This window comes from Ambystoma mexicanum, chromosome 9, assembly GCF_040938575.1.
Source record: "Ambystoma mexicanum isolate Mex_15411 chromosome 9, UKY_AmexF1_1, whole genome shotgun sequence".
NCBI classification, from domain to species: Eukaryota; Metazoa; Chordata; class Amphibia; order Caudata; family Ambystomatidae; genus Ambystoma; species Ambystoma mexicanum.
In genome coordinates, this window is record NC_090931.1 from 1,497,281,354 (window position 1) to 1,497,299,105 (window position 17,752).

Genomic DNA, 17,752 nt, shown 5'->3' on the forward strand with positions numbered 1-17,752 from the left:
ATGGATATTTAAAAAAAATGTGACAAGTAGTAAAATTGTGCCCCCTAACCATTTCGTGCAAGTGATCGTATGTTGTTCCAAGCAAGCCATGTGACTGCAGTTAACTGATCTATTTTTGATTTGTAAATGCCAAAAGACCATTTTAGACAAGCAATGGCCCTGAAACTAATTCAACAAAGATAAAACATTGATGCCGCGTATGGAGAAAAACAAGTTTGCATCCGCTTGATCACTTACTGTTGACGCTGGTAGCTGTAAGCGCTGTGGAAGAGACCATCCGCTGTCAGCACACGAAAGAAGCGAATGGACGTCTAACCACGGAGACGAATGTCCTTCCGGATGTTCCCTTGACTGCATATGCATGTAGAAAATACGTGCTGGCATGGAGGCGTAGTCACCCCAACTCGCGTCTGACGAATCTCCGTCAGAAGGCGTTACTATTTATATAGTGATAGGTTCACGTATATGGTAATGGTATTACAATTTAAAGGGCCCATCTATATATAAGAGTGCCGCCAAATGTATTTCTTATTTCCGTGATCCACCTGGCATCATGAATAAAAGGGGGGCGCATGAATATATACAAAAAGTTTTTTTGATATTTTTTGAAAAAATCAATGCTAGCCTCAAGATAAAGCTGTAGTTGCCTCAAGATAGTGTTCTAGATATTATATATGGAAACCCCTTACTCTTCCTCGGCTATGTAGAGGACTCCTTTTTTAGGTTTTGCCCTGTTTGCAAGGGCAAATTTACTTGGCGAGATAAGCATCCACGGTGTACCCGTTGCTTGGCCCTCGATCACAACGTGCGGCTTGCAAACTCCTCCGTCCGAAGACATTGAAGGAGTGTAGTGTTAAGCGGTGGGCAGCCTACGGGATGTCGATGGCCGGGTCTAGTTCTCCCGCTGCCACAACCGCCGATTGCGACGAGGGCCTCAGTGACGAGCAGGCCTCTGACTCGGAGGTCGTTGACCTTTTGACGGAGCGCTCCCACTACGCGTCGTCTGTCCCCGGCCCCGCCAGGCACGGCTCGGGCACTTCTATGGGGACTTTGGACACCCAGACTGGGTTCTGGTTGCGTTAGGCCTGTAGGACGTTTATGTGTGCAGCTAGGCTGGTTTGTTATGGGATATAGCTGCATTTTATTAGGGTCATGGGGTGTTCATGGGGTAGTGTTCATATGTGAGCAGCTAGGCCAAATTTGTCGAGGGGTATAGCTGTATACTAATTGTGTGATGGAGTAGAGAAGAGATTAAGCGTAGTGATATGATCTGATATGATGGATCATCCATCCAACATTAATGGGGACCAGAGGGTGCTGGGGCATGCAGCGACTATGCGAGACACGAGAGGGGCATGGGGTATACTGCAAGGTCTTAGGGGACCAGGTAAGAAGCTGGGGTCGCATAGCGACACAGCGGGGAGCCAAGGGGCTGTGCACACAGTGGCATCATAGTGGACCGGCAGTTTGGGGCCGCAGTGACGAGATGGTCAGGGCAAAAGTAAAATGTGGGGACCTAAAGGGTTTTGGGTACACAGTGATATCGAGGGGAAATGAGTGACTGGGGTAAACTGTGAAATCACGTGGGACCAGAGGGGCGGGGTATGCATCGACAACATGGGGGCTGGAGGGGTAGGGGCACATAGGGACATCACAGGGACTAGCAGGCTGGGCATACAGCGGCACGGGCCAGAGGGGTATGCGGCGGGTGACCATACGGGGTAGGCGTACGCAGCGACAAAACGGGAGCTGGAGGGTGTGGGGTACTCGGGGACATCAAATGGACTAAGGGCTGGGCTTACAGTGACAGGACGGGGAACAAGAGGGCCGGGGTACACAGCGACACATGGGCACAGAGGGGCACACAGTGACATCACAGGGACTAGAGGGGTGGGCATACAGAGGGATACATATCGACATCACGGGGATCGGGGGGAGGGGTACACAGCGTCATCACAGGAACTAGAGGTGTTGTCGACAACATAGTGGACCGACGGTTTGGGCGCAGTGACGAGATGGTCAGGCAATAGTGAAACGTGGGACATAAGGGGTTGTGGGTACACACTGACATTGACGGGAAGTGAGGGGCTGCGGTAAACAGCGACACCATGGGGGACCAGAGGGGCGGGGTATACATTGACAACACGGGGGCTGGAGGGGTAGGGGCACATAGGAACATCACGGGGACTAGCGGGCTGGGCATACAGCGGCAGGGGCCAGAGGGGTATGCAGCGGGAGATCAGAGGGGCGTACGCAGTGACAACACGCGAGCTGGAGGGGGTAGGGGCACTCAGTGACATTACAGGGGCTAGATGGTGCTGGGCTTACAGTGACTGGACGGGGGGGCAGAGGGATACATAGCAACATCACAGGGAACAAGAGGGCAGGGGTACATTGCGACACACGGGCACATAGCGACATCACGGGGACTAGACGGGTGGGCATACAGAGGGATACATAGCAACATCACGGGGAACAGGATGGCAGGGGTGCACAGTGACACACAGGGCACAAAGTGTCACACATTGACATCACGGGAACTAGAAGTGTTGTCGAAGAGCGACAGCACAGGAGACCAGAGGGGAACACTAAGACAGCATGAGAAGCAAAGGGTCTGGAAACACAGCGACAGGGCGGGGGACCAAAGGGGTACAGAAGGGGTTGGGCATACATCAACAGCAAGGGGGGGCCAGAGGGATAACAATGAATACATGGGGAGCCAGTGGGCGGGGGTACACAGTGACAACACAGGGGCCAAAAGGGTGAGGGGCACTTAGAGACATCACGAGGACCAGAGGGTACACAGCGATATCACGGGGAATCCAGAGTCGGGCACGCAGCGATAGCACGGACGAAACGGGCTGGGGAAACAGTGGCATCATGGGAATTGCGAGGAGTTATGACACAAGGAGATCATTATTCTACATTTCAGGGATACTGTTGTTTGTACCCAAATTAATTGGTGTATTCATTGATGACATGGTTGGGAGTTCCATTGTGTACCTCCACTCAAGAGCACACATGCTTTGCCTAGGAAGCCCTGCATTATTCCATCGCTGGAAAACATAGTAAACATGGTAATGATCGCAAATAGGGCCCTCATGTAGCCTGGGTGGTGGGTGCCAGTGGTTCTGGATCTTGCTCCTGTTCAGTTTATGAAGTAACTTGAAGGTCTTAATAAAGGAACTTGGTAACATCTCACCTGCTGCCTCCAGGAGTCATCCTTTATAACGGTAATCTTCAATGTAAAATAATGTTAGAGCAGGTTATGTCCACATTGGAGTGTTTCTGTACGATATAAGTGCAGCATATTAATGTGATGTCTATTTACGTGATAACTTGTTCGTATTTTAAATTGATGATATGTTATTGCATATTTATTTTGCCAAACGGAGAATCACTGCTAGATGATTTGTGGATATTTATGTGGTTGCAATGTGAAGATGTGATCTTTTTGAAACATTTTGTAGTAGTGTGCATTTTATGTCCTTTTGTGATATTTGTGTAAAAAGCTATTTAAGAATTGATTGATGATAACTAATGTGTTGTTCAAACCTGACAATCCTGCTGTAAGCCCAAATTAGAATTATACAAGTGGAAAGAGGTTTACCAGCCATTGTGCTAGCTACTGGCAAATATCCACTTCTGATCATAACTCCTTATTCCATACATAGGGCCTCATCACGACCTCGGCGGTAACCCTTAAATCAGGCGGTCGCGCTATTACTGCCGGATTTAAGGGTCCGCCAAATCAGAACTTCGGCGGATTTCGCCCCAGCTCTTGGCTGGGGGGAAATGCGCCGGCGGTAAGAGCGTGAATTTTCCCCATTGAGCCCAATGGGGAATGGGGCATTCCCGAATGGGCTCAATGGGGAATGAGGAATAACATTACCACCGAACTCGTGATCCGGCGCTATTAGCGCCGGGGAGTTCGGCGGTAGGGCTAATACCGCCGGAAGTAATACCGCCGGCGTTATCGCCAAAGTCGTGATCAATAGTCTTTTAGTGGTAGGTGTTTGCTTTGATAACACATCCCAGGCCTGGACCCTAAGCCAACTTGTTATTTGTGAAACTAGACTGTGAAGGGAACCTGTTAGTTGTGGGCATGTCCGGTGTCTAGCTACCAATGGATTTCAATAACATGTACTGGCTTCATCAGTAGATTAATTTTAAGTATCTCCAAGTGTTGTAATTGTTGGTGTACAGTTTTGCTCATTCTCATTTGTAACTTTGAAAAAGCGTTCACTTTTTTTTACAGGCTCACTAAAACATGATGCATTGTTACATATTAATATTTATAAAGCATATTGTAATGCACACAGCAGCTTTGGCTAATTAACATTCATAATTTTTTGCTATCTTACTTATTTGTTCTACGCTGTGCTGCGCGTTGGTTTATGCTGTGTGTCTTAATTGGCATCTGATTCTGTCATTTTGGCAAACATTCACTTTTCTCCTGGGAGCCTTAGGAGATTTTCTAAATCTTAGAAGCTGCAATGTAACATAATCTTGCCGTTGTGTTGTGTTCCAAACACAATCGCTGGGAATCGAATGCCACAGCCCACCTCTGGTACTATGATTTCTAGGTCCTATTCAAGCGTTACTATTTTCCATTTGTAATTCAAAACAATGACACCATAATCATTCTCCTGATTTATAGCTTTCTGTGTGTATGTATAGTATGACATGAGTGGGAAGCCTAGGAAATGATATTCCATCACGAAAAACAGAGTGAACACATCACTACATGAAAAATATCAAACGTGGTTTACCCAATGTAAGTGAACATTCTGGAATTGAAAAGCTCCCTGGCTCTTGTGAACAAGCAATTCTGGGCCCGAATATGAGACGAACGATCATGATCCCCAATATTCGTAAAGTATCCAGAATACCAGAAGCATGGGAGGCCATCCAGAACAAGCACTCCCCTGGCCAAAGGGGAGGTTGGACCAGCACTGCTCACGTGATGCGATATCCTAGTAGGGCAGCCAGAATTTAAATAGCAAAAAAGAGTTCATTGAAATGACTGAATGGTCATTGTTGGTTTCCAGACAGAGAAAACCTTCCGATACACTCAGAATAAATGAAGAAGACCAGATTTAAACCTAAAAGTAGTCCTCTTGACCTTCTCATGTATTTACCAGTCTCATATCCTTGCCCTCTTCTCCAGTTTACATATCAACACTGTACCCATCCCCTGAATCTACATCTGCTGAGTTATCTGGTAGGTACCTGACAGCATCCACAATTCATTCAATCAATGCCATTATGTGGAGGGCAAAAGGCAAGGAAGATGCAACACACGCCCTGGGTAGTTGTAATGTAGAATTTAAGGAAGTCATGGTAAATCTCCAGCCACTTTCACCAGTCAGTGTTCAATAAAATGTTTCATTTATTGTTGTTCTTTAGTGACCCTGTGATTCAGGTACATCTTGACGCAGGTAGATTGAGTGTGTTTGAGTCAGCAAATAGGGCCATTATATCACTGCAACCTAATAAAAAAAAAGTAAAATAAATATTTTAACGAAAGACAAAAATTAGACTGGCCTTGGCCTTTCCTATGAGAAGACTTAATTGATGGAATTTGATGGTTCTTTTCTTCCCAGCTTCTTTCTTACTGTGTCTCAGAGTAAGTGTTACTGAGGTTTTTTCCCTGTTGCTTCAGAAATATGTTTGACATTTTTCTAAACTTTGATACTCCGTACAGTGCTCTAAATCACCTCTGATGTGGACAGAATAGAATCTTTGATATTGTTTGAGACTGCCTTTCATTTATTTAATGGTGTTTCTTATTACAATGTCACATGTGGAAAGATAACCTTTCATTTATTAATTTACAGGCGGATGCCGCAGGCCAGAACAGACAAAATGATGATTAATTGAAATGTGCTAAAAGCAACACCCTAAAAAGGCTTCCTTTGAAGAAAGAGAAGATACTTCAGAGCTCTGAAAAGGAAAGCAGATGCCCGATATGTTAAGGAAGGAATCGGGAGAGGCAAGAACAAGACTCTTGAAAAAGTGATGTCTCCAATCCCCCTTTCCAGTTGTACGTCACAAAGCTCCCAAATTTGAGTAATCTGATAGATGAGTCTGTGAATAATGACAGGAACTGAATGCTTCCTAAATGAAGGCAAAGTGCAGTGGTACAGAGGAGCACAGGCACAAGCCTATCAAGATGTGCAGTCTGACAGCACAGCTCATTATCTGCGTGAACTGAAACAGGACATGATCATTTCTACATGATGTATGTAGGAGCAACCTCATTGCTGTGGGTGGCTAGAAAAACGCTTGTCAAAATACCAGGCTCGCAATGAGAGAGAGAGCACAAGGGAAGATACAGTGAGCGAGTCAGCATTGGCACAACCAGATTCATCAAGTAAAGCCTATGGGGCAACAAACAGAGGCTGCCCAGAGAGGTAGCAACACGTGGAATCAAGAGAGAAAATGCAAGCATTCACCTGAGACCCTGCAACTAGTTGGAGAGATTCAGCCTAAGCATGATCCATCTAGGCCCTCACTCTGGAATGAATTTTCTTCTACCATTTGTTGCATTTTGTGTAGTGCAAACCTATTTGGCAAACAATCGATTGCTGTACAGCAATGTGATATAATGATGTGGATGATATTAGCAGGATAGTATATTATGGGTAGTTTTAAAAGGATATAGAAATGGGGGATCTAGAGAGGTGCAGTGAGGGCATACAGGTTATTAAGAAAAACGTGCACCCTGTTTTGTTAGGGAGGTTATGAACATGTGTTCCCATTGAAGGTATATTTCTGTGAATTACCAACAATCTGACCTTCCTAATTTTCTTGTGCAGTCCCCATGCCTGGATCATTGCATCTCTCCCTTCTGCATTGCCATTGTGCATACTGTAGTGATACACATTTTAAGGTGCAAGCTACTAGGCAGGCATACAAATTCACGGGCCACCTCAGTTCTTGAAGTTCCCAACAGTAGTTACTTGCCAAGAGTCAATTATACCTAGCCATTGGGTACATGTTGAGCCTTGATGTATCCAAAACAAGAACAGACATGGAAATAATCTTAAAAGAGAACAAACTTCAGTGTGCTGATTGTCAGAAATGCTTCAGTCGCCAAAACTCTCTCATGCTGCATGAAAGAACACACACAGGGGAAAAACCGTATCAATGCACTGAATGTCAGAAATGCTTCACTCAAAAAGGCTTTCTTATTCAGCATGAGAGAACCCACACAGGCGAAAAACCGTATCAATGCAATGAATGTCAGAAATGCTTCAGTCATAAAGACAGTCTTACTAATCATGAGAGAACTCACACGGGAGAAAAACCTCATCAGTGCAATGAATGTCAGAAATGCTTCCGTCGCAAAAACTCTCTCCAGCTGCATGAAAGAAAGCACAGAGGGGACAACCTGTGTCAATGCACTGAATGTCAGAAGTGCTTCAGCCAAAAAGGACATCTTATCCGTCATGAGAGAACCCACACGGGAGAAAAACCATATCAATGCACTGATTGTCCAAAAGGCTTCATTAATAAATGTGGTCTTATTGATCATGAGAGAACACACACAGGAGATAAAACATATAAGTGCACTGAATGTCGGAAATGCTACATTCGTAAACTCAGTCTTATTCATCATGAGAGAACAAACAGAGGAGAAAAACCTTATCAATGCACTGAATGTCACACAGGAGAAAAACCTTATCAATGCACTGAATGTCACACAGGAGAAAAACCTTATCAATGCACTGAATGTCAGCAATGTTTCAGTCAAAAAGGCACTCTTTTTCGTCATGAGAGAACACACACAGGAGAAAACCCTTATCAATGTAGCAAATGTCAGCAACGTTTCAGTCTCAAAAACACTCTTATGCAGCATGAAAATACCCATACAAGAGAAAAACCTTATCAGTGCACTGAGTGCCAGAAATGCTTCAGTCAAAAAGGCAGTTTTATTTATCATGAAAGAACGCACACAGGAGAAAAACCTCACCAATGCATTGAATGTCAGAAAAGCTTCATTCATAAATTCAATCTCATTCAACACGGGAGAACCCACACAGGAGAAAAACCTTATGAATGCTCAGAATGTCAGAAATGTTTCAGTCGCAAAACCTCTCTCATGCAGCATGAAATAGTTCATACAGGAGACAAACCTTATCAGTGCATAGAATGTCAGAAATGCTTCAGTCAGAAAACCAGTCGTATGCATCATGAGAGAACACACACATGAGAAAAACCTCATCAGTGCACTGAATGCCAAAAAGGCTTCATTGGTAAAATCAGTCTTATTTATCATGTGAGAACAAATATGGGAGAAAAAAACCTATCAGTGTAATGAGTGTCAGAAATGCTTCATGCAAAAAGGCAATCTTATCCGTCAGGAGCGAATACACAGTGGAGAGAAACCTCATCAGTGCAATGAATGCGATACAGGCTTCATTTATAAAAATCAATCTTATTAATCATGAGAGACCGCACAGAGAAAACCCTATCAGTGCACTGAATGTCAGAAAAAATTCAGTTTAAAGTGAACTCTTATTCAGCATGAGAGTATGCACACAGTAGTACACCCATATCAGTAAAATTAATGTCAGAAAACATTCATTAGGAAAATGTCTCTTGTTCTTCCGGAGAGAACTCATGCATCAGAAAATCCTTGTCAGTCTGCAGGATGTCAGAAATGCTTCAGTTATAAAAACCACACATGGAGAAAAAATCTTTTCAGTTTTTGTATTGTTTAAAGCGCTGACCTAGCTCAGGAACAGCAGAGCTCTGGACTGTTTGTGTGTAGCCAGCATTTGGGCTGGCATCTTTTAAAAGTAGCGCAATACTGTGAGTGGCGGTCTGTGCGTCCATTGGGATGTGTGCTCGGTCAGATACTGTTGAAAAGGCCTCCTTTTTAGAGAGTTGTGACAATTAGTGAATGGTGCAGGCATTCCGCGTGAATACAGGGATCCAGCTTCAGAGGTGTGACTGCGTGACAAGGCAAGGATTGTTTGCGTGTCCTTTCTTTGTGGCCGAGTTGTGATTCAAGCCAATTAGTTGATTTCCAGCACAAGGAGATATGTGGAGCTTAGCCGCTAGGTACGCTGGTCTGCTACTTGTGACTGTTTTGTATATGATACATGCAGTCTTGAACTGTATCCTGGCCTGTAGAGGAAGCCAATGTAAATCACGCACGAGGGAAGGTGATTCAGTCAAATTTCCACGCACCTGTAATAAGACGGGATGCAGTGTGGTGGACTGCTTTTAGGGCAGCCAATTGAGCAGTTGGTAGCCAAGCTATACCATGTTGTAACCAAGCTTAAAGTATTCTTTCTTGATGTGCACAGCTATCTACGGGTTTGGTGCGCATTACTAAATAAATAAACATGTCCGGAGGGCATTTCCCACCCCTACCAATGTACAAGACCACAAGGGCCTGCATTGCAGTCCAGAAGTCCTGTGGAAGGATGAAGGATTTGATTTACCAAGGTTGAAGATTTTGATCTAGGCCGTTTGGGCCTTCTTGGCTATGTGTTTCTGGACGGACAGGCTGCTGTCAATGGTGAAGCCTACAGATTTTGCTGGATTTGAGAGTTGCGGATCAACTCTTTCTAGGCACATATTATTGGGCCATTGTTGGACAAGTTGTTCAGTGGGGGGCTGATGAGGACGAATTTGGGCGTGGATGGGTTAAATTTGAGGTAGGCATTCAACATCCAGGACTGGATGATGGCTAGGTAATCGCAGAGAAGATTGATGTCATGTGGGCTTTATACTTTCATGTACAACTGAGTATTGTTCGCGCATTGGTGAATGGCTCTATCGGGATCTCTGAGGATTATGACCAGAAGCTCTGTGTAAAGATTAAAAAGTATCGGTGACAGGATGTAGCCTTTGGGGACTCCACAGGAAACTGGGAGTTGGTTAGAATGCCAAATGTTTATCTGGTCGGCCTGGTGTCTGCGCGAGAGATAGGAAGTAAACGAATTCAGGAAAGTGCTAGAGAATCGCATCCCGTTGGCGAGGAAGGAGCAGAGGATGCAGTGGTTGACGTGTGTCGAATGCAGTTCAGAGATCAATGAGGACGAGGAGGTACGAGTCACCCTTAGCGATGATTTGGAGGGAATCGTCCACAACAATGCTACACTAGCGGTGAAATCTTGACTGATAGTCATTTAGGAAGTGTAGTTATTCGATTGTGGTGAGTAGTTGTCTGATGACTACTTTTTACAAGATGCTGATAAACGGAAGGTTTGTAATGTGCCGGTAGTGTTCCATGTTGTCTGGATCTAAGGTTCGTTTTTTCTTTCAATCATATGATACCAGTCTTGAGGGTGTCTGGGAATTACCCTTGTGTGAAGGAGGCATTAATGATGCTGTGAAGTGTGATGACCGTCACGTCCTTCAACTATTAATGAAGGAGGCCAGGATGATGATGATATCACAGTAGGAAGTTACACTGAGGGAGGCAATTGTTTTAAGTTGTGAGTTGTGGAGAGAATTCAGTCGTTAGATGGCATTATGCATGCTGGAGTGCAGGGGAGGCTAATGCTGTGGGAGGTTGATTCAATGATCTGTCCAATTTTGTCTTTTTTTTTTGAGTTGGTAATTCCATTGCATCTTTCTTGAGTTGCTGGCACCTCAGGGTCGGCCCAGGGTTTGGTACAATGCTGTACTAATTCAAAGGGTACTGTGCTCCTGTTAGAGGTTACTACGATGGTGGTGGACAAGTAACTTGCTTTGGCCTCAGTAATCAGAATGCTACATTTGGCGCAGAGAGAGTTGAGGTTGGTTAGCTCTCCAGGGTGCATCTATGTGAAAATATCGAATCCATTAGTGCGAATTCGCAACCTTCTACATTTATTATCTGTTTAACTCATCTCCCCACATATATATTCTATCCCCCATATATGTATGCAGTGAAATGGGGCTTGTAAAAGGCTGCATGTTTGGGTTTGCAGTGATGGTCTGCAATTTATTTGTAGTAATACCCCCCCAGGGTTATGTTTTTTGCGCCACTGTTTATTATGACCCTGATTGATAATGTGTTTGAGGATTTGTCGAGGGGCAGAGGAGTTGGTCTTACTGCAGCTGGTTTTTAGGGGGGACTGAGTGTCCACTAGTCTCATGGCAGAGTTGTTGAATAATTCTAGGAAGACCGAGACATTCCCTGTGGTGGGGAAGTCTGCCAAGTTGGCTTGACCAGGAAGATTTTGAATGAGCAGCAGTGAGGTGGTGATTAGCCTGACCTTTGTGGCCCACGGTCAAGTGGGTGATCAACAGTGGGATGGGGGTGTGGTCATACCAGTCGAGGAGGGGTAGGGTCTGCGCAGGTGATGAAGGGGGATGGCGTAAAGACTAAGGGTGTTGCCTTTGTTGTGCATGGGGTAGAGCACAGTTTGCTTAAGGTCCATGTATCTGGTCTGTGCAAAAAGAGTCTGGTTGTCGGTGTGAAACAGTGGATGTTAAATTCTCAGAGAAAGACATTATTGGTGTGTGCTAATTTGGCAGAAGAGAGTAAGTTGGAGATGTTGCATATAGTCACTACCGTTAGGTGGTCTGTAAATGAGGTGGAAGATGATGGATTCCTTGTGCGATAAAGGGAATCAGCAAGCGAGTGATTCATACAAGCTTGTTCTGGGAGAGGGGATGGATGGGACATGGCCAGTTGCTCCTGTGGATAATTTCCGCTTCGCTTCCTGCCTCCTTGGCTGGCCGGTATGTTGCATGCAGTAGACTGGGGGTAGGAGGACGTCAAAAACATGGGGTAAACAATTTTTTGGTAATGAAGAGGGTGTCAAGTTTCTTTTACGAGATGAGGATGGTGATCCCTGCGGCATGAGTGACTGCTGACCGAGCATTGAACAGAATGAGGGGGTTCGTGCGTGTGTTCTGTGGGTGTTGATGGGAGCAAGGGCAATATTGATGAGGCTCGCTAGGGTAGCTTGCCGTGGCTGCCCAGGGCGCATGGCCATCTGAACCCTAGTATAGTCTGTCGGGGGAGGAGGCACAGGGAATGTCTTTTGGCAAGTAGATCAGACATGTTTCATCCTCTAACTTGATATGAAGATGCACACAATGGAGAAATGTTTTATCAATACACTCAACCTCAGTTGAAAAACAAGACTAAAATTACTTGAAAGGTAACATACAAGAGAACAAATTTAATCTTTTTGTAAAATAATGTGTTGAATTTGTATAATATAATAAGCAGGATAACTTGTCTCTAGTAAAAAAAAGGTACAAACAAATCAAGCTAATTATAACAGAAGGCATAAAAGAAAATCTGTAAATGTTTCAAACTGGGAAATAAGACATTCTGATGGATGATTTGCCCAACCTCTGGCTGAACCAGTTGTAAACTGTGCAAAGGGACCTGGGTTTGTGGAAAGTGTATGCATGCTAGCAGCCGCAATGAACCTAAATAATATAATAGCTAAGTAAAGAAGATCAATAAAGAATATATTACTGAACCAATGACCAGGGTAAGGTCTGTAAAGCCACCTTTGACCTGTGTGTGTGAAAATCTGCAACCTGAGCTAGAATGGACCCTAAAATTGCCACATTGGAAAAGTATGTGTTCTGGCTTGATGCCGATCAATAAGTGCACACTAGCATAGCAGCAACCCATCCTCCACTGGAACTATGCGATGGGTCTATCATCCCCAGTGTGCACAACCATGGAGTCTTGAATAGAGAAATTGTTGTCACTGCTTCTACTTTGGAGCGCACCTACTCGGCTGAGCAATCACACCCAATGACTTTATAAAAGGTTGTAAACAAACCCCCATAGGCTGGATGGATCCCCGAAGACCAGGACATCTGCTCTCTATGGATGACTGAAAATCAGGAATCTGTGGAAGGAACCTGTGTCTTATTCGCTGTTGTTTTTGGATGTTGTGTCCTTTAATCACAGTGCGTACTTAGGGGCAACCCAAAGCTACTTAAACACACACAGATAGGAACAGGTCATCGAGGAGGTTGAACATGAAAATGTAAATGCGGGCACAAGCAAAGTTTATATTGACAACAGCAAAAATAAATAGGAAAGAGATGTAAAAAAATGTACTTTTATAAAGAACACCAAGAATAGAACCTTGCAGCACCCCTGTAGAAATAGCCCTCGTGTGTCCGGTATTAACGCTAAGGCAGAGGTTTCCTATTAAGTAAAAAATCCCTAGCAATTCCAGGGAAATGACTGAATTATTTTGCAGTCCACAAAAGGTAAATCTCCCAATTTAGAGCTACAGCAAAGGCATTGTGGAGAAATGACTTGCCTTATCTGAGGCCAAGTCCTTATCCAGAGCTAAAAAGGTGTCTTATATCCTTTATTAACTAGACACATTCATGAATGGAAATGATGAGAGCATTACTTCCTAAAATAATCCTGAATCAGGCCCTCTCCTACCTCAAAACAAATTGATTGTTACTTGGATCACCTTGTGCTTTCACCCCTTGCCTAAGGTGATACTGAAGCCTTCATATCCCTTAGAACGGTTCTTATGACTTTGTAAATGTACTGTGACTTGGAGCCTTATTTCTTTCAATAATTTGACTTGCTTATTGTGGTTATTGGATATAATGGCCTCATATAGCACAGCCTTGCTTTGGAAGTTGGACATTGAAATACAGGACTAGCGGCACATACTTGAGTGTTCTGTCCATGCTGGTCTGGAGCACAGGAGAATCATCCAGTACAAGCTCCCAGCATCAGCAGACACATGCTATCTCTCCTTACCTCAGTGAACACGAAGGTCTGCAGCAGAAAGTGCCATGTCACACCCATGAAGCATCTGTGATGGGCCTAGAAGTGCTCTAACAATTCCATTCTGGTTTGCATTGGAACGTGTACGCTCACATTGTTTCCAGCCAGTGTGGTGAGTTGATGGCTCTCCTGATACTTGTATGTGATGGGGGCGAGCCACAAGGATCTGGGTGGGCCCAGCCACTACCCGGATGGAACAGGATCCCAGATGCTTGCCAACTCCACCAGGACCCGGTACTGTTCCACCAGAAGTATTCCAGACCTTAAATTCCAACTGGGAGTTTACCACACACACATACACACGCACACGCATGCACGCACACACACATTCTGCTTGCAAACCACAAAATCTGTAGATTCTAAACTTACCCTCTAAAAAAAGTCCAGAAACAGCACAGCCATGAACTGTGCAATTAGGCATACATTGTGCAGCAGTCTACTTCCTGAATACGGGAGGACACAGAAAGCGACAGACCAAGAAGCAGCTACAGACAGCAATCTACAAATTCACTCAACTTTTATAAAGCTGCAGAAATGCCACGTGAAACGAATGCTGCTGTTAACCAATGCTGAGAGGCTCCTTGTTACAAATGCAAGAATAAATTACGAGAAACAATACAACATGCTCAACCCAATCTCACTATTCAAAACTCGAGCAGTGCCAGCCAATCATAAGGGACGACACATAGAGAGCGGGCGAGTCCAGAAGAAGCAGCATCAGACCAAGAGCAGATGGACATGTTTGTGGCCACACCCTGTGGTGACCTGGAGGCCAGCACTTTATACAAGGTGGCCGCTTTCCACAAGAGAATTCTGAGAAATTTGAGGTCTACATAAGAAGTCAAGGCTGTGAGCCTGAAACTGCAACAAACTGTACTGAATGTTAAGGATTAAGATGTCGGAAATAGACCATCCCGGTATTAGGAAGTGCCGGACATTTGGAGAGACCCAACACTGCAACAAGGAGCACTGGTGCGATGTGCAGGGCAAGATGAGAGGCAGAAGACGGAACCCCAAGAGACCTGGGAGACGTTTAAAAGGTACATGGTGACAACAGGAGAGTTGATGGAAATTCAAGACTGTAACACCTGAAAGGGCCTTCCAAAAGGAACATTTCTTTATGTTAAGTGTAGGGTGGGGCTGGACATTAAAAATATGATTTGTGAAGTCTTTTGTTGGCCAGGACTTGGAACATTTTGTATTTTAGCTCATGGTTAGCAAGAAGGCTATGGAATTGTTAAGAGAAGATTTGGATCTTTCTGTTGACCATCCTTTTGGACGTTGGCTTGTAGAAGAACAGTGACTCTTAAGATTACGTTACAAACTTTATCATTTGGAGAAACATCACTGGAGGTGCTGGACACCCGAGAAGTATCTCATTTGTGTTGTTCTATCTGTGACACTGTTTTCACTAGGAACTCACTTATTCTTGGAGCTTTCTGTAGCTCCTAGAGCAGATTTAGTCCAACCATTTCCCTGACCACACACATAAAAAACACACTGTCTTAAACCACAGCTGTCTTGTGTCAGATGTATCGTTGCTCGGCCTTCTTACAACAGTCTGAATATGAAAAGAGATTACTGCTCTCACTCAATCGCCAAGGGGGTCACAGAAGTAAGAAAATGTGTAAGAAGAACAGCATGGTATTTGAATAAAGTGTTTAATATATCTGACTCTCCCATACATGATGCATTCCTTGTATCAGATTTATCCTTGTATCAGATTGATCTCTTTTGAAAATGTGTGTACCAGCAAATGCACCTCGTTATATATACATTTATGTATATTTTTATTTTTTTCTATTGCCCATCATAATGTTATGTCATGTTAAAAGATATTTATACCGCAAACTATCACCACCATAGATGGGCCATTCTGATAGTACATTGTTTGCTGATGGGGATGGAATGCTGTTCAGCATGTGGCCAACAATGATTAGCATGAAAAGCAACTCATAAAGGGAGGGAGATTGTAGAAAATGCTGGTCTGGTTAGGATGAGTTTCAGCACTCCCCAAACCTCCCTCCCCATGTTGGGGAAGATGGTCTTAAGCAAGGAGCTTTGGTGGAAGATTTTAGTCTGATAAATATATTTCCCGCTTTTTTTCTGTTTCCTACTACCTTCTTCCCCTTTCTTTCTCTACTACCCTACTCTTGCTTTTTTTAATGTCCTTGATTTGATTGGCAGGTGCTACCAATCTTTGGTGTATGTTTGTTATTTACAAGGAATGTTAAAAACTCTAGTCTTCCTTTAGAGTTCAAAATGGCTGCCATGATAGTCTTTTTAAAGTGAAGACATTGGAAACAGACTATATTTTTGAGTCCACATATGCTATTAATAAAATGTATTGCTTCTTTTGTAATTAATTCTGCCAGTGTATCATTATTATATTATTTTTGCACACAGACCTACCTTCAAGAAGCAACAGAGTGTTTTACAGATGTATAGAACAGTACAGATGGGTAACAGAGCGCTTTTCAGAGGTAACAACTAAACAGATATACAGCAGAGGGTTGGATACAGCTGTACTGGGTGGGAGGAGAGGGGCGGATGAGTCAGGTGGCGTGGGGGTGACGTTTCTGTTTTTGTATTTTATATAGCGCTATGAACCTGAGCGCTGCTTATTTCCTACAGTGTGTGGTGCTCATTTATCAACCTCGAAAGGATGTATTGTGGCCCTGCCGGGATTTGAACCTGCATAGGCAGGCACTGCACGGATGTCAAAACAAACGCTCTACTCGCTGTGCTATCTGACCGGCTATGACCTACCGACGTGATGGCCTAGGTGGTGTCGAGGAGGAGAATTAATATGGGTTTTATAACATAATGATTTCAGGGGGTTTTAGTGTCACATTAGATTCTATATTAGATAAGATTGACTGGTAGATTCAGAAATGTGTTGGCGCATGGCACACTGTTAATATCGGATCATGGAATGGTAGTGGTTTGGAGAATGCTGAACCCTACTGACGGGGAAACTACTTCTAGTGAGCAGGTGCTTTATTGAAAATATATGCATGAAAGTTCATTATTCCATGTATTAGATTTTCTTCTAATAGATGCCTCTTAGATCACACACAGCTAGAGATTTATTTCTACACTCTTCAGTTCCTATGTTTGTGGCTATGATGGCATACGATGCAGGTTTTGATACCTTTTATTGGACTAACTGAACATACTAAGCTGAGATGGATCAAAATATTAGCTTCCGAAGACCCACATACTTCATCAGACGTTGCAGAGTGAAATAATTAGTAAAAGAAAGCCACAGTACAGATCATTCTCAAACAACTAAATAAAATGAACATTTTAAACTTTATTGGCTGAAGGAACAGTATGCATTGAATGTGGCCCTGGAATAACTGTCTTACATAAAAGACCATAAACCTCCTGGAAGCAGGGAACACATAACGGTTTGGAAACGGAACACATTTGTTCATTTAACAAAATAAGAAAAAACAAGCACATTATTTTTACATGTCGGTCGCTGTTAAATTTGGCCTAGGTGTCTTAAGGTGGGCTCTGCTAGTTTCCTAAAATCTCTGATGTTCTTTTAAAAGATGTATTATAGTGAGAGGTCTGAAAAAAACATAATTGGGAAACAGGGTCAGTATTGTTTATTCTCACACAGAGTCTTTCTTCTTTGTTGTCTTCCAACAATCTGCTCTTTCTCCTATCCTCTCCTCTGTCCTTCAGTGCTTGATCCCCTTGCCTATCCAACGGAGTGGACAGTGCTGCCGTGCTTATTCGCTTCTCCCTGTCAAGCAGCACTGCAGCCTTCTTGCCTTCCTGTTCTCTTATCAGCATTGGTACGACTCCTTCTGCTATGCAGTCGCAGCTGTGACATCAATGCTCTCACCTGGAGAAGGAAGTCTACTCCCAGTTTCCTTGGCTCTTTCATCAGTACCCATTTTTGGCCCATGGTGCAAACTCCATTCTCGCCTGAAGCAGTGTGCCTCGCCTGATCTCTAGAGGGCTGTAATTATCGGCTTGTGTCTGTTGGAAACTCTTCAG

The 17,752-nt window shown here is 43.9% G+C and overlaps 1 protein-coding gene across 1 annotated transcript in view; it reads left to right on the forward strand.

Moving 5' to 3' along the window:
- LOC138487529 (zinc finger protein 850-like) overlaps positions 1–16,104 on the forward strand; it is a 131,946-nt gene extending 115,842 nt beyond the window's left edge. Inside the window, exon 4 of the mRNA XM_069614026.1 lies at positions 6,962–16,104. Within this exon, the coding sequence (XP_069470127.1) occupies positions 6,962–8,218 (1,257 nt within the window). The 3' untranslated portion in view covers positions 8,219–16,104. The remainder of the gene's footprint in view (positions 1–6,961) is intronic.
- The last annotated feature ends 1,648 nt before the right edge of the window (positions 16,105–17,752 follow it).